This window comes from Leptodactylus fuscus, chromosome 5 (assembly GCF_031893055.1).
Source record: "Leptodactylus fuscus isolate aLepFus1 chromosome 5, aLepFus1.hap2, whole genome shotgun sequence".
NCBI lineage: Eukaryota > Metazoa > Chordata > Amphibia > Anura > Leptodactylidae > Leptodactylus > Leptodactylus fuscus.
This window is the reverse complement of record NC_134269.1, coordinates 53148533-53172545: the sequence shown is the minus strand read 5'-3', so window position 1 is coordinate 53172545 and position 24013 is coordinate 53148533. Positions and strand designations below refer to the sequence as shown.

General features: G+C 42.7%; 1 protein-coding gene across 2 annotated transcripts in view; it reads right to left on the bottom strand.

Moving 5' to 3' along the window:
• The window catches only part of PCSK6 (proprotein convertase subtilisin/kexin type 6), a 142506-nt gene extending 118915 nt beyond the window's left edge, over positions 1 to 23591 (bottom strand). For both annotated transcript variants that reach the window (XM_075273143.1, XM_075273144.1), the window contains exon 1: positions 23345 to 23591. In XM_075273143.1, coding sequence (XP_075129244.1) covers positions 23345 to 23512 — 168 coding nt within the window. In that variant the 5' untranslated portion in view covers positions 23513 to 23591. The remainder of the gene's footprint in view (positions 1 to 23344) is intronic.
• Positions 23592 to 24013: the final 422 nt, after the last annotated feature.

Genomic DNA, 24013 nt, shown 5'->3' with positions numbered 1-24013 from the left:
CTTCTTCTTTGCTCCACTCTATCTGGTGGAGTTGGATTTGGTCTGCTACCATTTCCTCTGTTGTATCATGTGACAGATACCCAGATGAAATTACACAGGATCCTCTATACTCTTCTTTATAGACTTCTATATGATTCACATTGAGTGTCTCATAGGAATGAAGAGAAAACCTAACTTCTGAGCTGGGTGGACTTACTGACTTCAAAATATAGTTAGTTGCATATTTACTTTCATAGGAATTCAGTTTCTGTTGAGTCCGTCGGTGGCTTAGCCTGCTGACTCCATCGCCCTGGTTCTGGGCCACACAGAGAACGCTGTAAGATTTGGAGAGTTGGGTTCATGTGGTACAACGGAGGACCAGAATGGCAGTGATAACTCAAAAAAGCCATCAAAGGATTACCCTGCACGGCCATTAGCCTTGTGGAACTAATATACAAATAAAGGATTTTGTGGGCATGCTTTTTTGGGTGGATTTAGGTTTCAAGGTAACTTCCACAACAACGTGACTCTTCTGACACTTTCCAGCATCGCAGAATTACTTAGGTGGAGAGGACAAGTACAACTTTCTTCCTGAGCATCAAAAAAAGCCCAGGATATGAAAGACAATAAGGAAGCCTTTTATCGGCATGTTAAATGCCATTATCGCTTTATGAAACGCACTGATGGGCCGGTCTCCATGGAAACAAGTGTCAGACAATTTACTTCAGAATAGTGTTAACATCTAAACAGCTGCGCAGCCCCATTCAACGCGGCCATTTATCATCTTTGGAGAAATTGGACAATGACTTGCCTGTCTATTACCACCTCTTCATACACTTTCCCTGTCATGTCGGCTTAGTACGAAAATATACGCTTAATTCTATTTTAGAAAAAAAAATCCTTCAAGTGTGAAGGGCAAACACCAAATAAGGAAGTTCCACGTACGGTCGGATTCCATCGGCCACGAGGTCACACAGGCGCAGCAGATCAGGGCTCGCAGTCGGCACAATTTATTACATAGTGCAGATCCGCTGTGGTTTATATAGGACTTCATTTTTACTCCTCATGTTAGTGCCCGTGTTTCCTGCAATGTCCCGTGTTTTGTGTATTGTCAGTGATAAGTCATTTTAATTGGTGTAGCAGAAGATTTGTTAACAACAAGTAAAAACAGCGCGTGTAATGTTCGGAATAATCTCATCCTAGGGCCGGGCTATTAATCTCATTCATTTGATTAATTTGCCATTCCAATGTGCCAGAATTCAGATTTTTATCAGAAATGTAAAATTGATTTTACCCTATTGGAAAATTAGCTCCTTCCCACTCACAGTACGTCTTCGTAGAGTTAGTGCTGCTCATTCATCCATGCGAGTTTCTTAAAGGCGGATGCCGGCATGGGATTGGGGTCATGTGATCTGAAGCCACCTAGATCACTCTTGTGTTCATACTCACCTGACTCTGGACGCTCCAGTGTCGTCTGCCATTGTTTGCTGGGTTACACGCTGTGCTTACGCACTGCACATCACCACCGAGGCCAATCAAGGAAAGTACCCGGTGATAGACGGGTGACATCACCAAATCCTTACCAGTCACATGTGATGCAGGCATGGCAAGCTCCCAGACAAACAATGGCGGTAGACACTGGAGTATCAGGGACAGTATAGTATGTTTTTTTTTATTTATTTATTTTTTATTTCCCTGCCTCCTCTGAATTGTCCAATTCCTGACCCCCCCCCCCCCCCCTCCCCTTCCATCAGTGTTTCACTCACTTATAAGTGAAAGCATTGGCAGCCCCAGCATTGAGTGTGGCTATGATTTGTCTGAAACACAGACACCGTACCATTAGATGGAGTTTCCCTTTAATTAAGACATCATTGTAAAATTTCCCATCTCCCCTCCATAGACTTCTTTAGTCAACTGTAACCTAAACGCTCATTGAAACGCATGATCCATAGTTATCTCTGCCTCTCGAGTTGGATTTTACCAGTGAACAAACTAGGAGACAGTGAAGTGAGCGAGAGCTGGATATGTGAACAGAAGCATTTGTCCATAATAAGATATTACACAGTTCCTTATCACCACTTATGCTACTGATGTATGGGAGGGGGGGAATAAACAGTAATAACAGCTTCCACTTTCCCCTGACTTTTTCCATGGAGGTGTAACAGTTTTTCGAGCCAGGAATGGAGAACATACAAAAGGTGTAAGTGTAGCTATGTTCAGAGGTCTTATTGTAATGACTATTTGTAGTCTGTAGATTTTCTCATATAGATCTTCTACGATGCTGTTGTAGGCAAATATGAAGCTCTGTCCTCTGTCTCCTCAAAGTCAGAACACTTCTGAACCATAAAGAGTAAAGGAAATGTGTTTATCTTCAGCACATTACTAAAAATGCCAGCTACCATTCAAAAAGCCTTTTATTTTAGTGCGGCTCATCTTGAGGGATTAATCGCCCACTAAACTTCAGGCTCCCTATGGTGAAAATTGCTCAAAGTCATTTGACATAGATGAAAGTGAACACCTATTAGGGCTGTCCAGCAGAAAAATGACCTTTAACTACTCAAGTATAAGAGTTCTTACATTTGTTTTTAAATAAGAAATAAAGATGACTGCGGGAGATTTACGAAGATAAATGCACCAGAATTTTGTCTTAATTTGCACCAAAAACTAAGCATGTATCCCCAAAATATATCATGTCCCATGTGCATCGGACTAAGGCCTCGTTCACATCTGCGTTGTGAAAAGACCCCAGAGTATAATAATTATTTATGGGTGTCCACAGTGGGACATAATACTGTGTGCAGGGGCCACTATTTGGGAAAAATACTGTGTGCAGGGGTCACTATTGGGGATAAATACTGTGTGCAGGGGCCACTATTGGGGATAATACTGTGTGCAGGGCTTACTAAGGGACATAATAGAGTGCAGAGGAGGGGGTCGGTCGAGGCCTTCAGTGTCGGTTGGGGGGGGCTCCATGTCAAAAGTTCGCCACAGGGCCCCGCCATTCCTAGTTACGCCACTGGGCACAGCGCTTGGTTTCGTTCGGTATTCCATTCGGGGGGGGGGGGTCCCCATGTGGACTCCCCGAATGGAATACTGAATGCAGATGTGAACAAAGTTTAAGCCATCTTGGACCTGTGTAATCTATTACAGTTAGTTCTTAGATTCTCTTGATACTTTTAGGCTAAGGCCACACATTGTGTGTTGTCTTTGCAGGAATAAAACAAAAAACAAAACAAAAAAAACGCTGTCTTTTTTTAAAAAATATCTGCAAAACTGAAAAAAAGTCAAAGTTTTAGAAAACTGCAACAATGCATAAATGTGAGTGCTTCCTTACAGCTTTATTAAGGGAAGAAAAACTGCAAAGAAAAAAAATGTGGCAAAAGTGCAATGAAAAATACTTCGGGAAAAAAAAAAAAAAAACTTTCACTGTATTTTTGCTGCAGTTCGCTAGGTGGGGCTTAACCTTAGGTGTTTTTGCAGTGTTTCTAATTGACATGCTGCGATTTAGAAAAAACAAAGCATTTTTGACATCGCAGCTATTACAAATTTTTTTTTTTCTGCAATGTGCGGAGGAATTTGCCTCTATTCCATCCACTTTACGGGTAATGTTGATTTTTTTTTTTTTTTTTGCTGTGGTGAAAATGCTGCATTTTCACAATGCGGCCCCAGCCTTAAAAAACAGTTCAGTACCATCATTTATCTATTTAGATATCACAGGCTCCACCCACACGCAGCAGCCAGGACTCCTTAGGGCTAGTTCATACGGGGCTAGTGACCGCGTATTTTGGTCCTGATTTTGAGCAGGAAGCCGCGTCAGAATAGGAACAAAATGCGCCTGCCGCGGCTTCCAACAGTCACGGCTTCCCACTCTAGAGTAGGCCCAAATGAATGGGCTTAGTCCAAAGGGTGGTGTCGCGAGGCGGACGCCGTGGCTGAATCAGCCGCGGAATCCACCTAAAGGAAGGGCAGCTCGCTTCGTTTTTGCGTGAGCGGGAACATACCACTAGAACAAAAAAGAGCGCTAGTGGTCTACATAGACCTCTATTGTGAGGGGGCGGAATTTGAGGTGGATTCGGTGTCAAAAATCGCCCCCTCTTGACCAGTGTCAACGAGCCCTTACAGATTAGCAGGGACTCCTGGAGAGCACAGGCCTGACTCCACATCTATCAGTCTTATTCTGCCTGTTTTTTTCATTACCTGAGTCTCATTTCTCAAACCTTAAATCCTCTGTATGGCAGGGAGAAATCCTGCAGCTCAACCTTTGTAAATGGGAGGATTATCTAAAATCCAGATTAAACCTCAACAGGATTTTGCACAATGCACTGCTATATGGAGATATATCTGTACATGCTAGTATGTTAGAACATTAAAAAAAAACCTGCTTTTTGTGTCTAGGGTGTCATTATCCCTTTATTGGGTCGCATCATTCTACTAGCTGAGCCAGTCAAGATGGAAAATATCCCTGATCAATTTATGTGACAGTGCAGTGTGTCAGATACAAATCTGAGGATAAGTGTAACATAGGCCTCAGAGCCTGCGTCAAAGGACAGAAATGGCAGCCCTGATTATCTGCACACCAAAGGAATCTGTAGAGACTATGGAGTTTGTTAATAACTACTAAACACTAACTAAACTAAACAAGGGAGACAAAGACTGCTGAACGGGCGCACCAACTACCAGCTCGTCCCCTCAGCAGGGCACCAACCCTGGAGGAAAGTTGGAGAATTTGGTTTTTGAAGCGTTCCTATCCACCATGACCACTGCAGGACGACTACTCCCAGACAATAAGCCCATTTCGTAATACACATTATTAATTGAACATCACAAAAAGACAAGTGGCATAAATAAAAAGACACAGCTGCTATATATGAATTGCAGAGCTGGCTCCATACCAAGGATTTTTACATAACTTTCATCTTCAGTAGTGTTTCATACAAAATCATTGCAAAATTTCTATCTAGAACCAGCTGATCAGGTAGCTGGAGAAACATTAATATGGGCTACCGGTTTCTGTGGTTAAAGCATAGTGTTAGTAATGTGACACAGACTAATATAAATCTGTGCATCCATTTCCAACTACTTTCAAGACCGTAGCCTTTTATACCTGAACACCAACGTTCTTGATAGTGCTCAGGCCTTGTTCACACAGACTAGATCTGATACACTATAGCAAGTCAAGCACTTATGCGAGTAGCACAGTTGTGTGTCTAACCGATAAACGTAATCCATGAATATATCCATTCACTGACTGCAAGAAGATCTGGAATGTGTTGAATGGACACGTCAATATTTCGAGGCTTTAAAGGGATACTATCATTGGATACCCTTTTTTTCTGACTAACACATAGGAATAGCCTTAAGAAAGGCTATTCTTCTCCTACATTTAGAAGTTTTCACCGGTATGCAAATGAGTTCTCTCACAGCACCGAGGGCGGGCCCCAGAGCTCAAACAGCAGTGGGGGTGTCCCCATTGCTGTGAGAACTCTCCAGCATTGCCTCCATCTTCTTCTGGAACGCCCTCTCCCTGTGTCTTCTTCCATCCTGGGTTTCAATCATCTAGGCATGTGCAGTCGGCTCTGCCATCGTACCTCGGGCAAAGCAGACTGCGCATGCCCACGGCCACAAGAAAATGTCCGCTTACACCAGTTTACTGTGTAAGTGGACACAAGAAAAGCTCCCGGCATGTGCGGTCGGCTCTGCCCAAGGCCCGTTGGTAGAACAGACTGCGAATGCCTAGAGGTTTGAAGCCAGTGCCGAAAGAAGACGCAGGGAGAGGCCATTCCAGAAGAAGAGGCGGCGCTGGAGATTTCTGTCGCTGCATTGGGTACGCCCCCAGTGCTGCTAGAAAACTCATTTGCATACTGAAGAAAACCAGGATTTCTACTGAACAGCGGCGCATGTACATAATCATATCTATATTTGTAGATAATTAAAAGTTAAACATTTTTGCAAATATAAGTAATTAAAAATTCTGCAGAGTTTTAAAGATTTTCTGTAACTTTCTTAGTGGTGACAGTCTGTGATCTTGATCGGTTGCCATGGATACGACCACTAATGCAGAAACTTTCTCTGGTCTGGGACTTGTCAGGAATCAGCTATGATGTCCTTATTGTATCCGGGTTATCAGGCAGGGACACTACATGTATGAGAAGATAGCCCGGCCACAATAAGGAAATCATGGCTGATTCTCTGACCTTAGAAAGTTTCTGCACTCATGGTCATATCCATGGCAACCGATCAAGACAACAGACTGTCACCACTAAGAAAGTTACAGAAAATCTTTAAAACTCTGCAGAATTTTTAATTACTTATATTTGCAAAAATGTTTAACTTTTAATTACCGTATTTTACGGACTATAAGGCGCACTGGACTATAAGGCGCATTGCCCATGAGCGCCTTATAGTCCGTCTCGGTTCATATATAAGGCACACCGGACTATAAGGCGCAGTCCGGTGCGCATTATATGTTATTGAAAGCGGCGGCAGGCAGACTTTGCCAGCGGCCGCTTAACCCCCCGCATGCCAGCCGCTTTTATTGAAAGCGCTCGGCAGGCGAGGAGGGGCTCTATCAGCAAAATCATGCTGATAGAGCCCAACCGTAAAAGTTAGGTTAAACTACCCCCCCGTTTTAACATAAAACCCTGAAACAGAATGTGAAACTTACCGAGCGGTGCAGGGTGGGCGGGCATTCAGGCCTCCTCTTCCTCCGATGTTCCGTCCTCCTCCTCCGGCGCTCGCAACTGATAATGGCCTGGGCGCATGCGCAGTAGCCGTAGTAGAAGCATTATGATATTGCGCATGCGCCCAGGCCATTAGTTCGCGAGCGCCGGAGGAAGTGGTCAGGACATCGGAGGAAGAGGAGGCCTGAATGCCCGCCTACCCTGCACCGCTCGGTAAGTTTCACATTCTGTTTCAGGGTTCTGTTTCACGCCGGCGTGACAGCAGGGCTGCCGGACACTTCCCATTCATTTCTATGGGAGCCGGCATGCGAGCGCTCCCCATAGAAATGGACTGCTTTTTTCCATTCATTTCTATGGGGAGCGCTCGCATGCCGACTCCCATAGAAATGAATGGGAAGTGTCCAGCAGCCCTGCTGTCACGCCGGCGTGTACGGCTGTGATACACGCTGGCGTTCCGTAGTGTGAATGCCCCCTTACGGTGCCTTTTATGTATGTATGGAAGCGGCACGCAGACTTTGCCGCCGCTTCCATCCATATATAAGCCGCACCGGACTATAAGCCGCACTTACGATTTCTGAGGAAATCGTAGGTTTTTATGTGCACCTTATAGTCCGGAAAATACGGTACAAATTTAAAAATAATTATGTAGATGGGAATACCCCTTTAAGTGTTTTATTAACAACCACAAACCCATCATAACACTTAAGAAAACAAAAAAAAAACACCACTAATCTCTACAAAAGGACACTGTCCTGTTTATGCCCATTTGGCTACAAACTAGGATAAGGATCCAGAAAGGGGAAGCAGAAGTCTTTCTACCTCTCCATATTTAGAATGCATCAAAAAGTATACAAGTATACAATACACGTAAAAGATTACAGCAGGAGAGACGAGTAGTTTAGCAGCTTGGCGATGGCCATTTCACATTCTGGTCCTCATCATATAGTGCCATACGGTCGTCGCCAAGCTGCTCAATTGCTCTTCTCTGCTGTTGAAATTTTCTACCTGTATTGTGGAATAAAGGAGGTTTTTATGGAATAGCTGGTGAGCGCCCTCTACTTGTACTTTTTGATGCATACAAATTGGACTTTGCTACCAGAAATTTAGAAGTCCCTAGTTTCTTCATGTTTAGAACCAGCAAACAAAACTTGCATGGTGATAATATATGTGCAGTACAACTAACGCTAGGTTCACACTAGCATTCGGGTTTCCGTTCTTTGGGACTGCTTAGGAACTTGTAAACCAGAAACTATCCAGTTTAAAAAGCGGCTACCTGCAGAAAACTGCGGACCCTATAAACAGTAATGTGGTCTGTCGAGTTTCCGCTTGAAATTGGCAGAGGGAAAAGTCCTGCTTGCATTTTAAGCGGAATGGAGGATGAGTCCCCGAACTGTCACACAACGCTAGTCTGACCACAGCCTTAGTGTATGTTTATAGGCCATAGGTGTTGCATGAATCTCTCCTTTTGGGACATTCTGATAATCTGGTATAATAATCTAAATGCTCAAAACATTGTACATAGCAATGAAGCTGGAAGAACATAATTATAGATGTATAAGGAAAACCCAAGAAAGAAGACTAGAAGTAAAACGGAGTTCACCAAATAACCCACAAGGAAATCCTTTTGCATTGACACAGTCATTGACAAAGGCAAACATGACTTGAAACCTTTGCAACTTTCTAATAATATTTTTTTTCCAATTGATTAGTTGCTATGATAACACAGATACAAGCGAGACAATTCTTATTCAGGTTCAATGGATTTATATTTTGTTGCATTTGGAGCCGTGAAAATATTGATTTAATAGGAATAGACTGGTTTGTAAATATTTCACAATGTATCCAAGTGTTATTTCTATGACTTATTGGTCTTAAAGGGGCTCTATCAGCAAAATTATGCTGATAGAGCCCAACATATGCGTGAATAGCCTTTAAAAAGGCCATTCAGGCATTGCTAATGTTATATTAAACTACCCCCAGTTTTAAAATAATACCCTAAAAAAGAATATGATAATCATATTGTATCGTGCACGCTGGGCGGGCATGCACGGTCTGACGTCATCTTTAGCCACGCATACATCTTCTTTATTCTTGCAGCGATGTCCTCGGGTCCCGTCTTCCTCGTCTTCTTCTTCCGGCGTCATTGCTTGTAATTCCGTGCCGACGCAGTAGCAGGAGAACTGAGCATGCTCAGTTCCCCTGCTACACCTCGGGTTCCATCTTCCTCGTCTTCAATCCCGCGCCGGCGCAGTAACAGGGGAACAGAGCATACTCAGTTTCCCTGCTACTGCGCCAGTGCGGGATTACAAGCAATGACGCCGGAAGAAGACGACGAGGAAGACATTACCCGAGAACATCGCTGCAAGAAGAAAGAAGATGTAGGCGTGGCTAAAGATGACGTCGGACCTTGTATGCCCACCCAGTGTGCACGATACGGTATGATTATCATATTCTTTTTTATGGTATTATTTTAAAACGGGGGGTAGCTTAATATAACATTAGCAATGCCTGAATGGCCTTTTTAAAGGCTATTCATGCATATGTGGGGCACCATAAGCATAATTTTGCTGATAGAGCTCCTTTAAGATACATGAAGGTGGTAATATATAGAAGAATAGAAAACGTGCAAATACAGTGACTGACAGTGCGGCTGCGTGTCAAGACGGGACCAGGAATTAGAGACCAGCTGGGACTCTACAAAGTGACAGAATGGGACCATCAGGAGATTTGAGAGTTTTTCTTTTAAATACATGGTTTTTGTTAACATATTCTATTCTGGTTTTAAAATCCTTTTTCCCACCAGAAAACCTCTTAATCATGTTATTCACACTTTAGGACCATATCAGAACACAACATAGATCTGATGACTATAGGACCAACAGTGCCTGCATGTGAAAGGATTTCACTTTTATGTGGAAACATTTTACAAGACAACTTGGACATAAATCAGTAGGGTCAGGCAGGCACCTCTAATGGCCTTCGTGCAACATATTTGACACAGTGTTGCAAACTCAAAGTGATAAGACGCGTTTATTAAGTTTGAAAACTCCAGGTCCTATCAAGCAAAAGTTTGCCCCATAAGGATTCCCTAGCGCTGTGGGAAAAACTGCACTGGAAACGCTAACCTCTGGGAACTTTCTGCAACCATTATACCTGTAGGGAAACTGCCGGTGTTTCCGTAAGCATAATTGACATTTTGTGATTTCCAAAACCATAACAGTTTTGGAAATCACAATATTCCCACTGCACATATTTTTCTGCAATGTGTGGATGGGATGCACTAGTATACTTTGCAGGGACTGTAAAAATCTGCAAAGTGCACATTTTATGCCACGTGGGGCCTCAGCCTTAAACTTAGGTCCCATGTTGCAGAATTGCAGCTTTTTGTGTTGCAAATTTTGTTGTTTTATCTATCTTTCTTTATTTGTCAAAGGCAGGAGTGGATTGAGCAGTAGGTAGAACTACACGGTCTACCAATAAGTATTTGGACACTCATACAAATGAAGATATTTACGGTCATGATGTACGTCACGCCTTCCTCCATTAAATAGGAAACAGCATTGGCATTAGTCGCATGCAAAATGCCACAAAGTGCAGAGTTGTCCGATTTCGAGAAAGGGGTAATTGGGGGGTACCATAAAAATGGTCGATCCTTAAGGGACATAGCAAGCGAAGTGAATTACCCAAAATCGACCGTGGTGTATATGATTACGAAGTAGAAGGTGAACGGTGATTGTTGAAATCTGCCCCAAGTCGGCAGACCTCCAAAAGATAGAGATAGAGACCAATGGGTGCTGGCCAGAGAAACCGCACCCAACCGATGGCTCACATACACCAGGAGTTTCAGCAGGCATCCAGGAGTATTGTGTCGATCAATACCATCCATAAGGAAGCATCTGCTGGGCTCTACCAACTATTAGATAGGAATAAATGTTGTTTTTCCATTGTACCACAGGTGTCCAATTACTTATTGGTAGACAGTGTAGAAGAACTTCCTATATATATTTGTAGCCATTCTTGGCTTTGGCTCAAAAAAATGCAAAAAAAAAATCTGAAAAAAAAAAAGCTGCGTTTCTGCAACGTGGTGTCTTAGCCTTAAAGTTATATTAAGAAAAAGTCAAAATCCTATCCCAAACTCCGCAACACATTTTGAAGTTTGAGATATATATATATATATACACACACACACACACACACACACACACACACACCATTTTTCCCATAAAAAGTTACAGCAGCCATTTTTTAAATATGGAACTACTTTCCGGTTTGCCTTCAATTTCCTATAATGTGTCCCCTCAGCTCCTGAGCGTCAAGCCATCATTAGAACCTTTTCTTTCATGTCCTGTTTACTTGGGAGCAGCAGGAATAGAATTATGACAAAATAAGCAGCGGCAGTTAAACATGTCAGAGGAGGAACGTCCAGGGAAATCAAAGTGACAGTCAAGTCATGATATTGTGCAGTATAAAATGCTTGGAAGCGCAGGGTATAGATGACTGGAGAATTTACTGATTCTTCTGCTAACACTTCAGCAACTTTTAAATATTCAGTATTTCTGAGAGCACAACAAAAAACTTTGCACAAATATTAACATAATTCAAGACTCTACCGCAGTAAGGAAGCAATATATAAAAGTAAAGAACGGCCTAACTACTTTACAGGAAATTATGGAAATAGATTTGTTTAATATTTAAAAGCTAAAGATGAGCAAATCTACCGGATCTGAAAACTTGCCAAGCCAAACAATACATATATAATACTCGCTCAACAGCAATATTCTAGCAGTTTTATTTGTTATATCCCACATAAGCTACAGTCATACATTTCAACCCTTTCAAGGCCAAAATTTCTGATACTTAAATATCCAGAGCAAAATTTCAGCTTTTCAAATGCCATCTGAAGAGTAATTTTTTTGAATGTATTTAATATTTTAGACAATTTTTTGTGGGGAGGTGGCACAGGTGGAGGTTTAATGTGGTAGCAAAACAAAACCAGTATCTTTTAATCAAAACCATGGGATTACATCATGTACCAAATTCCTACCTGCAGCCCTCAGACCACCCCCTATTCAACGGACTCCCCTTTCCTTGTTTCTCTATGTCCTTCCATGCACAGAAGGCTCCTAAAGAAATCATTAAGTCTTATCTAAGGAAGTAGGAGTGCAGTGATATTTGAGGAGGATACATTCAATGATTAGCTGCAGAGTTATAAAACTCTCCAGTCTTCCACTGTCTGCTGTTATTATTTGTGTGTACTGTGTGCAGAGGATCGGTGTATTCCTAACAAAAACTGCTTTGAACTTCTCTATCCAATCTTATGCTTGCAAGAGCCGATAAGGACAAAGTTATCACAAGCCGGAAGTAGAGAATAGCAAAGTGATGCAGCATCATATAGGAATATACTGACACTCTGTAGTGTGCTTTAGGGAAGGGTGGTGCTCATTTTTTTGCAACAGGTTCCCTAATTGTATAAGTAATGTTAAAATATGCCACTAACCCCCACCTATCAATTTATGTTCAACGACCCAATGCCAGCATCCACTACGTGTGCCCACAGAGTAACAGAGGACTTTTGTATAATATGCAGTAATGGTGCAACATTAGTACTCCAACACACTTTCATAGTGCCGTCTCTCTGTGGCACACAGTAAGTATACTTTTACAGTATAAAAACCCACCCGATTATAATGCCACATCATGGGTACAATATAATGCCCCCTTAGCAAAGTATAGGACCCCTTCAGAGACCCCAAAAAGAAATAGGGTTCAACTTAAATATATAAAATATATCAAAATACCAGTTATTTAGCTGCTGGAAATGAACAGTCTGCAGTCTCCTCTACTCTGTGTGGTCCCTGGTCTGGCACACCAGGCACAATGACATCACTGATATACACCTGCTTGTACAAAACCATAGACAGCAGGGGTCACTGGGTGACTGGCGGAGCAGGGAGCTTCCTGAGAACACAGGTATAGTTTAGAAACTGGGACAGGTCATAGGCTGAAGGAGTAATCCATCAATTGCTCCCTCCTATCAATTTAATCTGATATGGAAAACTGGCCAGATCCCACTCAGGTTCTATATCAGGTCACTGATCTAACATTAGATGCCCTTAGATACATCTTAGAGCAGAGCAAGTGCTGTCTGAGGAGATTCCAGCTAATATATTTCTGCAAAACCATAGGCATATTGGGAAATGTAGGCTGTATTGTGGGAACCACTCCAGGAATCCAGGAGCCTCTATATTATTCTGTAATAACCTATGCAGCACTATATAGACAAAAAATGGATTATACAGTTCTAATACATGTCCAAAGTCCAGTGATGCAGCTTCTTCACTATTCCAGCTCCGCCCCATTGACTTAAAGGGGTTCTAAGAGCAACAGACCATGTGACTTATGTCAAAAGGCTGGAGAAGCGCCACAGAATACTGACCTGTCCAGGGTCTCTGATGCCTAAATATATTGTAATATATGGATGGTAATTGGACATTATGGGGATTCAAATAAGAACAATCCTATCAATGTCCATAGGGTAACACTGCCTGGCAAAAGCACAGTTCACCAGGATTTGGAAATCTAGATAAGACAAGTAGTTGTTTAGAAAATGATATTTTTCAGGTACAGGCAACCAGAATGCATTGAGTGGTAAGGACACAGACAATCCTTTAATACAATCTTCATACAACATTTCCAAATAGTCCTGCTGAACAAGAACCTAAATGATCATGATGCAGCCGATGTAGGACCAGCACATCTCAATATATAAAAGTCAGTGTGGAATGATGCTGAACATGCCGAAACAAAACCCTTCAATATCACCAGACTCGCAAATCTTGAGGCACTCTATAAAGTTATTACTACAGGGCTCCAAAATAATCTGACAGTTCCCCAGCATAGCAAGGGTTATTTCCCAGTGCAGCACACTGTGAAACAAGACTAACTGGATTTCAATGTCAGCAGATTTTATACCCTAGACGGGGATTATTTCATCCGCTATTTCCAGCCCCACCCGTCACAAAACAAATCAGTGTGGTGTGACTAGAAAATGAGCGCTTTTAAATTAAATATTGATTGGACGCAGGTTGCAGTTTTGCGGAGGTCCCAGATCTGACATTTCACATAATAATCACAAAATCCAACTTGGAGCCTTAAGCTTATAAGCAGCATGGAAAATGCTATTCAGCGAGTGTGACAAACCCCTGATGTAGCGCCTCTAGGGAAAGGACCACTATATCAATATCGGCCCTTCATGCATTTGTAAAAAACATTCAACATCTGGTGGAACCACTCTCATATGTATTCAGGCAATGAAGTACGGAGAGAGATCCAGGTTCGTACCTTCAAGGGGTTGTCCATATTTTGATGTTATTTGTACATCCTCAAAGCATATGTTATCTGGCATGAGTGCACAATAACATTTGATAGCCCAAGCATGTCTCCGATTCCTGCTATTTCTACAAAAGCCATTCTGAATCCTGCAGGTTCTGACTGTGGCACATATGGCCAATCATCCCAGAGAACTGAGACTTTAGCATACAATGCTTGCTCTTTTAGGGTAAGTTCATATGGGTTTGTTGGACCGGATTTTGAGGTAGAATCTGCCTCAGAACCCGGCTCCAAAAACACCTCCCATTGACTTCAATGGGAGCCATTCACTTTTTTCCGCAGGCGGTTTTGCACCGCTCACGGAAAAAAGCAGCAACATGCTCTTTCTTGCCAGGGATTCCACTGCAGAATCCACCGCAGAGTCCGCAACGTGACACTCCTTCCCGACTAGGGCCATTCATTTGGCCCCACTTTGGAGCGGAATGCTGCAACTGGATGCCGATGCACCGCATCAGCATCCAGTCACGGCTAGCCATTTTTTGGACCGGATTCTCGTGTGAATTCCATGAATTTATGTTCAGCTCTTGTAATTGTTACAACTGTGAGTTGAGGGTGAGTCAACAGTTGCAGACTGCATTTTCTTGCCATGGTAGCCTTCACTTTCTCTCCAATGCAAACCCATCAGGGTGTCAACAAGGTCCCCTGTAAATCCAGTGGCTTGGGCAGTCTACCACCCTCTCTTCTGTAACAGCTAAGTAGACAGCCTCTCTCCTCCCGACTAGGGGCTCTGGGTGTCTGTAAGGTATCCAAGCAATCTCCCTCTCAAAATAACTTCTCCCTGGGACATACCAAACACCTCTGGCCCTACTCACTGGAGTACAGCCCAATTAAAGGGGCAAATACATGTTACGATAGAACAGTAAAACATTTATACAAACATTCAGTATGCAGCAATAAACACACTCTGCACTCTGGTGGGATGCTACACAATTATTGATATTGTACAGTTATATAGTTTGTTGTACACTTATATGTATACAATTACTGGCTTTCTAATGAATTAGAAGATCTTTACTGCTTCTGTCTGTCCATAGATGTCAGCCACTTAAGTGGAGTCGGTGACTTCTGCCTTGTCTGGTTTCCAAGCCCTCATCACCATTTCTGACCCACTGGGCTTGCAAGGTTGAATTTGTTCACATCATGAGAGAACTCACTGCATCCTTATGAAATAAACATGATGCATTGGTCTCTGCCTGGATCCTTTTCCAGGGTTCTCCTTGAATAGCAGATGAGCATCCAGTTCTACCTTGGGGCATCTCCCGATCATGGTTAGGTCACTGCGCTGGCAGAAAATCCTGTTTCCTCTTCATTTGACTCTTACTTTCCGTGCAGGTCCCCTCTGCTCCGTGCGGTCTCCGGCTTGGCTCAGCAGGCCTGATGACATCACTGCTACACACCTGCCTGCAGGGTAACTTATGACAGGCTGGGATCCAGTCTTACGTAAGTATGGTTGCTTTCTCCTTGCCATGTCTTATGTATGAATTCTCTTTGTATCGTACAAGTCTTATGAATACAAATCGTTTTATTACTTGTTTTATTGAAAACACAATAAATGATTAAAAGCTGCAGAAATGATCCCACGAAGGTGCAAAACTTGGAACGTATAGATTTTACTACGTCAGTGCTAAACCATATTTCTTTACTTATTAGTTTCATGTAATTTTTTTGGTTTAAGCAAAGATGGAAGCGAAGAAATTTACTAGAATTACTAGAACTTGGCAGAGTATGAAGTTTAAAAAAAAAAAAAAAAGTGACAGATTTACTAATAAGGTCGTCGCAGGCGGCTTGTGAATTAAAAATGTCTCATGTTGATCCTACTCAGCAGAGCCTTAACAGACTTCCAACTAGAAAATCGCTGCGCTTACAAGAGCTGAATCGCTCCCACAGTGGCATTAAAATTCAGGCAGAGCACTCCTCACCCATCAGACAAGAGCACTTCAATAACCATGGATCTAAGGCTCTCTGCTATGAAAGGAGGGAATCGCGGCTCCTTCGCCGTTTTATGGCGCCATGCAGCTCGTCACATTTGTTTTGGTAACTAGGATAATGCTCCGTTCAATCACGGCAGCGCAACGCCTGTCAAAGTCGGTTTATTCTGAACTTGTGAAATAGTTTTTACTTCTGCTTTGATTGCTTCTTTGCTCAATATAGGACATCAAAAAGCAAAATAAAGCATCTTCTCCATTCTGATAATGGCCAGTAAAAATGAAATTAAATTATTAGTATTAACGATATTACAAATTAAGATGAATTAGGCTAAAACTATCATAGGGATAAAGGAATATTTTAGAAGGCCAAGGCTCCATGTATCAGGCCGCAGAGAAAAAAAAAAAATGGTACAGAAAAAACTGTGGTTTTTCTCCACAGTGGTTTCCTCTGCAGACTTTCTGCTTCCATTATACCTATAGGAAAATCGCCAGCATTTCCGTAGATATAATTCACATGCTGCGATTTTCAAAACCGCTACGATTTTAGAAATCGCAGCATTTCCGCTGTGTGTGTTTTTCTGCAATGTTTGAATTGAATTTGCTAGATTGCAGTAACTGTCAAACCCTCAGGGTTTTTTCCATGGCGTTCCCACCACTTGGGTCCCCCAGCCTAAAAAGGGATCCAGGAACTAAAAAGAAACATTTTTGGGTAGGGTAACAAAGCACAGAAAGGCTGCTAAAACTAAGCAGAAATTTCTTTTGAAAGCAGTGTTTTGGGTGTTTTTTCAACATCTCACCTTTGAACTGCAAAAAAATGAAAGCCATGATCTGGCTTTCTGCGAGTAAAAAAAAAAAAATGTGGTGCAGGTCACTTAGTGTTTTTTTTTACAGGACATGCAAAATCTTATCCACTATGCTGTTACTGTACATCGCAGCAGGTTAGCCAAGTTTGCAGTAACTAACCCTCTGCACATACACCCTGTATGACCCAGTTTCTATTACAGGTTGTGCAGGACTAATAAACAGGTATAATTGTTCTCATCCTACAATTACCGATAGCTCCTCACTGTCAGAAGGGCGATTCTGAAAGTCTAGCTGGGGAATGCCCCTCCTGACAGTAGACGTACTGGTGGAGGGGGTCCTCACCACTCAGCGTCATGGCTGGGCAGTAAGAAACGCCCCCTCTAACAGCATAGCACTATGGACAGACTGTCAGGAGGGGCATTCCCAGCTAGACTGTCAGGAATGCCCTACTGACAGTGAAGAGCTATCGCTAATTGCATCGATATCTCTTCAGCGGGCTCACATAACGGGAAAATCGATAGTGCACTGAATTCAGAACACTGTGGGCTTTCTAGCAGTACATAAAAACGCATGTGCCCAAGGACATGAAAGGTCTTCTTTACACTAAACTGACTTTAACACAGAAATATACCCTTAGGCTCCGTTCTCACAGAGTAACGCCCCGCTCATTTAGACACGTATACGCGTGTCAGAGTGCAGCGCTTCAAAACAGATCCCATTGATTTCAATGGGTGCCGGCTTACGCGTGCTACACATTGAAATCAATGGGAGGCTTTGTAACCCATTGATTTTAATGTGTTACACGCGTAAACCGGCACCCATTGAAATCAACGGGATCTGTTTTGAAGCGCCTCACTCTGACACATGTACAGTATGTGTGTCTAAATGAGCGGTGCATTACTCCATGAGAACAGGGCCTAATAGTGAAGAATGTTTAAAGTGGTTGTCCAGGGCAAATTGTTTTTGGTAAGAAGGCTGGGGACTGCACCCAGGTGCGTCTTCAGATGGAGGTCCTCACTTCACATGACAACTAAAGCCAATCAGCAGCCTAAAGAAAAGAACTGAGATGTCACTTTCATATGTCATATCATGTGATATGAGGACTTCTGCTGGAACAAGACCCCAGGAGCAGCAGTTCCAGACCATGGGGGGAGACAGCGGAGCACCAGGTTTGGTTTTTTTTTTTTTTTTTCCACCATCCCAGCCTCCTTGTCAAAACCTGTTTATCCTGGACAACCCCTTGAACCCAGAACATGTAGCAGATTTAGGATTGAAAGTGTTCTAGACATTTGACACCGTCACACACACAAAAAAAGAAAAAGGGAGTGGAGTTTAAATGGGTTGTCCAAGACCCAGACATAATGGATACTGATGACTATCCATAGTAACAGAATAGTGGGGATCCAATCCTTGGACCCTGCATCAATCAGCTGATTTGGCTGTCGAAAACAGTATTCAAGGTGTACAGCCAGAAGCAGCACTGCTCCTATTCAAGTGAATTGGAATAGAGGAATTTTCCCAGCACCACCACTGTAGTGTACAGAGCAGGAAGCTGTATGCGGTGTACAGAGATATAGGGTAAACTGGCGCACTGGTGCCAAGGAACTGCGGCTTTGCTCCCATTCACTTTAACAGAAGAGCAGTTTCTGGCAGCCAAAGCACTGCAAAATATGTTGATGCAATACATGTAAGGGAAATCAGCTGATCGGTGCAGGGTCTGGGTGTTGGACTCCCAGTATTCTGATGGTATCCATTATACCATGAGCATCCATGATACCTTTAAGACATTTTCATGAAACTGATGCAGATTAAGACTGCCTTTAAGACAGTAGTAGTAAATCTGCCCGTTGTTTTCTACATTCATAAGGAGCTTTTGTTTTGTGAAGTGATAAGATTTTTACCCTGGTGTCAGGGCCATTTACATATAATTATTCATAGATGTGAATTCCCTCTGTGCACATCGATCTATGTACATATCCTATGAACCCCATCATGCCTTTTAATGGCTCCAATGAGAAAGAAGGTTAAAGGCAACAGATTAATTCCTTAATGTGTTTATAGATGGACCGGAGCGGGGGCTGTAGTGCAAGAAAACCTGCTGTACTAGGGCTGTTCTCAGCACAGATAAAGCTATTTATGACAACTGGAATATTTCAAGATCGACTGTTTCCCTGCCTCAGAAAATGCACAATTTCAAAGTTTGCATCATTTTAGCTAAAAAAGTAAAGCAAAATCTTAAAGCCTCCACAATTGCCCTTATTATTGCACTCGGCATACAATGGTTAAGATGATGAGAATACATGATATGGACATTTTTTCACTGAAAATTTATTAGCCACCCTTTTGCTACTGGAGATTGTGAAACTAATGCGTCCTGCGTGTTGCTAACAAATTGGACACCACGCTATTATATAGAGGAGGACGATTTCATGGTTAATTAGGGAGTCGAGACAAGGGGAGCAACCAGTTTTTCGGGGAGATGTACTGTATCAGAGGATGTAGAGGTGAATTACACAGGCTGTGTATAGGTGCACAGAGAAAGGAGAGCACACACATGTGAAATCACAAAGACACAACATCTTTCAAGCACTGCAGAAAGAGACAGCAGCCCAGAAATCCAAGAACAAATAGGAAAGAGCTAGCGAAGGCAGTAGTATCATGGAGGGGGATCGGAAGTGGATTGGTAAAGTTAAGATTGTAGCCTGAAATGTAATGCAACTTAACTCAATGTTAACACAATATGTTTCCATGCCAAAAGGTGTCCTAAGTGTGTGTATATTACAGATATATCCATGTTTAATGCATATATTAATTTACAAACACAGAAAATCATCTATTTATTTTACAAGACAACATAGTTCATCCTGTGCTATAGTTTCTGGCATTTTAGACAATGTCATGCTAAGAAAGAACCGAAAACATACAAATCAGCTGTGATTTTACAATATTCTCCATGTGGTATAACTCTAGGTCTAGGTGGAAAAATACAGAGAGAAAGTCATGCTTACAGGACTTCTCTCTGCATATTTTTAAGCGGATTTGGGGACGGAAACCCCGAATGTAGATCAGGTGACATGTTACGGTCATATTATCTTTACCACTTTTTTTTTTTTTTGCTAGAACTTATTTTAAGCCAGTTGCCTAGATTCAGTTGCTTTTGTTTTTTTAAAAAAAATTTACATTTTTTTTTCATATAAAAACGACTTCACACCTACCGGTTTAATCACAATCACTTCTTTTCCGCTTGTCAGGTCTGGTAATGGTAATGTAACATTCTCAGGCCTCCTATTTGTCATTACTATGTGACTGCACTGTAAAGGCATAAACTTTTTATATACTGTATAATGCCAGAGAGGTTACAGCTTTCCTGCTATAAAGCCCCATGTATGCATTTTAAGCAGTTTTATTGTGGACCCTTGAAATTGAAAAATATCACAGTGCACCCCTGCTCTAAGGTAGAAGTCTAAATGTTTTTTTGCTGTTGTTTTTCATAGAATACAATAAAACAAGAACTGTAAGTACCTTTAAAGAGGATCTTTCACCATCTGGGGCATATGGGGTTTAATACACCGCTAGAAATCTCACCATCGGCTTTCCCATTCTGTGCCCCGGTGAAGAGCTATCGGTGCCGGTACTGTAGCTCTTCACTGTCAGAAGGGTGTTTCTGACAGTCAGTTAGGAACGCCCTTCCTCACAGTAGCGTCTATAGCGCTGAACAGTGAGAGGGGGAGTTGCTTACCACCCTGCGATGACGCTGAGCAGTGAGGAACACTCCCCCAGTACTTGTCTATGGATGAGTATTGTCAGGAGGGGAGGGGGCGTTCCTCACTGCTCTCACAGTACAGTGCTATAGGCGCTATTGTGAGGAAGGGCGTTCTTGATTGACTGTCAGAAATGCCCTTCTGACGGTGAAGAGCTACAGTACTGGCACCGATAGCTCTTCAGTGGGGGCACAGAATGGGAAAGCCGATAGTGCACTGAATTGAGCGCACTGTCGACTTTCTAGCGGTGTATTAAACTGCATGTGCCCCAGGAGGTGAAAGGTCTTTAACTATAGTGACATGCAGGAGTGTAGCTATGGGGGATGCAGAGGTTGCTAGCGGGCCCTGGAACCACAAACGCCTCTTTACAACATAACACAAAACTAAACAGCAAAAGTTAAGTGCAGTCCCCATTACATATTTTACATCGGATCCGAGGACCTTCTTGTTATGACCCAGGGGACATGTCATCTTTACCAGTTATACTGAGGCCAGGACAAATGTAATTGTTTAGGTTTGGCTTACATCACGTTTGGCACATGCGCCAGGATAAGATTCTGCTTTAAGCTTTTCTGATGTATACTTCAATATACTTTTCTTGCAGCATCAAATAGACTGCATATTTCATGCTAACACACGTTGCCCACAAAAAAATTTTGGAAAAAATAAAAAACTGTTTTGCAGCATCTTAAAGGGAAGTCTGTCAGTAGGGAAATCACTAATAAACCGAGCCCCAGTGGACACCACCATAAGCAGTCACACCTTTATATCCAATTATTGCTGCTTCATTGCAATCTTATTTCTATCATTATATGAATGAGGATGAAGAGCAATGGTGGGGTGTCAGTCTGGATGGACTCAATCTCCAGCTGCTGACAACCGTGTCCAGTAATGCCCACATACAGTTCATTGACAGTCTCTCCTCATTATTCTGCTTTGAGGCTCATTGCTAGAGTCCTCTGGCCAGTGCATGTGCTGTACAGCTCCTTCAGCTGCCAGTGTTACCCGGGACTGCACTGCGCATGCCCCAGCAAGAGAATGCATATGGATAAAATATGATTTTCACAGACATGGGTAAATCCTTTAACCAATTTATGGCATAACACCCTAAAAACTCCAAATACAGCACATGTATATTGGGTTTTAACATCTTACTATCCTGCTCTCTACCTGACTGGGACTAACAGCAGTCCTAGACAAGCAGCAGAAAAATCTTCATCCACAAGTATGGTGTGGATTAATTCAGTCACAAATATGAATTCTGCAACATGTGAACATATCCTGATAGGCATGGTTATACACAGGATAAGATACTCTGATATCCCATACAATGTTACAATCACAATGGAAACTACTTATTAACAACACCGCCAATAAACTGAATTTCCTTCACTGATATGAACATTATATGGCTACCTCCACATAGGACAACTTGCCTCATGGAAATTCAGCAGCAGTTTTGTAAAAAAAAAAAAAAAATAAAACACCACCACAAAAAAACACCAGGACCGGAATGATTTTGTGGTGGTCTTCGTGCAGAAATCACTGTAGGTCTTCTACAGCTTTTAACCTTTGCATTGCAAGGATGAAGACCTCCTGTGGCATAAGTTGACAGTGCAGCTCAGTTTGCGCGGGGAGTCTTCGTTTCAACATGTGGATGAGGTTTTGGTAAAATCCCAACCACTATGCTGGAGTCTAACCATGTGCCCTGTGTGGCCGTAGCCTTAGGATGAATTCACACACAACAGATTGTTGCAGTATTTCAGTAACTTTCCTATTCAACAGTCTAGAACTTATAGGAATCCATATACTTTCCATCAAAACATTCCCATTTAGATGTATAGAGCAGAATTTCAATCAAAGACATTTTTACAACAAATCCAAATGTGAAGACACACATACCCCAAAAAGACACATACCCCAAAAAGACACACACACTGCCAGATTGCATAATGATTGAAAACGTCATCGGAGAAAATTCTTCTGTAAGAGCTTCCTAGTCATTGTCACAGACGAGAAGATGGGTGACATATTTATCATACAAATGAGACATTTACCGAGACCGCTAATGATACTATTAAATTCTGACTGTGGGTTGCACAGCTGACTAACCGTCACTGTGTGTCATATTCATCAACGTCTAACCAAAGTCATAGAGAAGAGAAATGAAGGAAAAGTAAGAAGTCCAGGAGGAATTTCACCCTCATTACAAAATGTTACTATATCTAAGACATTTATTCTACAACATCTTATAAAGAGATCACAGTGTCAAACTTTAACCCTATAAGAACACTGATAAACCAGAGCTAAATAGACAACTTTAAGAGCAAGAAGGCTGAGAGCAGCTCGCCAACATAACCGATATCTAGAAATCGTATAGGACAAGGCATGGAGACAAACCCTATATAAGATGTTACTAGGCACGTAATCCATAACCAGTAGAGCATTATATATATCTATATATATCTATATATATATATATATCTTAGGGGTAACAGACACATTAAACCCCAAACCCTTGGACAGAAAGTGAAGTACTGAGAATACAAGGTCTAGGAATTCGAGGAACTCTATTAGGAAATATTTCACGCAGCTCTGAAACTTTTTGCATGCGACATATTCATGTACAGGTCACACAGACAATACAATAATCGCAGGAGACCTCTCTACCTGCGACTTTCCAACCATCACGTACTATACAAGCCGGGACCAGAACTAGCACAGGAGCAAAGTTTGATCAGAGCCTGGCAGAAGACAGCACAGGTACCCGCCGCCCTCCCTCCTGCCCCGGTGTGATGCCCACCTGCCCCATGTTCAGGTAGCCGTATTTGGCAGCCAGTTGTGCCGCTTTCTCGGGTCCCCCGGGCACTCGCACAGCCCAATGGTTGGAGTAGACGGTGCGGGGAATGTCAGTCAGACAGCCGGGCAGCAGCAGCAGGAGGAGGAGGAGCGGAGCTGTCAGGGAGAGCATGTTGGAGTTACCGGTAACTCGCGGGGTCCGCTGCCCGCTCACAGTGCGCACTAGGCGGACATAAACAGAGTAACTCCCCGGCTCTGAACATCTGCTAGAACCCGCGCTCCTCCGCCTGCTATTTGTCAACTCGTCAACCAATCAGGAGCCAGACCTGTCCACGGTGCGATAAGAGGGTGGGGCTAAAGGAGAGGGCGTGTCCTGGGCAGTGTGAGTAGGCGGAGGCTGTGCAGGCACGATACTCTGGCTGAGGCTGGCTATAGTACGTGACTTCATTCATAAAAGGATGGGGGATTATGTACAGGGAGAGCATAGTGCAGCTGCACAACTAGCAGGGAGGATAGCAGGTCTCCAGTGTAGTGCTAGGACGGGCTCTATGACCACACTGACCCCAGGTCTACCCCAACCATGTGGGAGAATTGTTGGAGACAGTGTATGGTAGGTTTATAATAAGCTGTAGCACTGCCAAGGGATGATAGGGGGCATGTCTGACAGATTGTA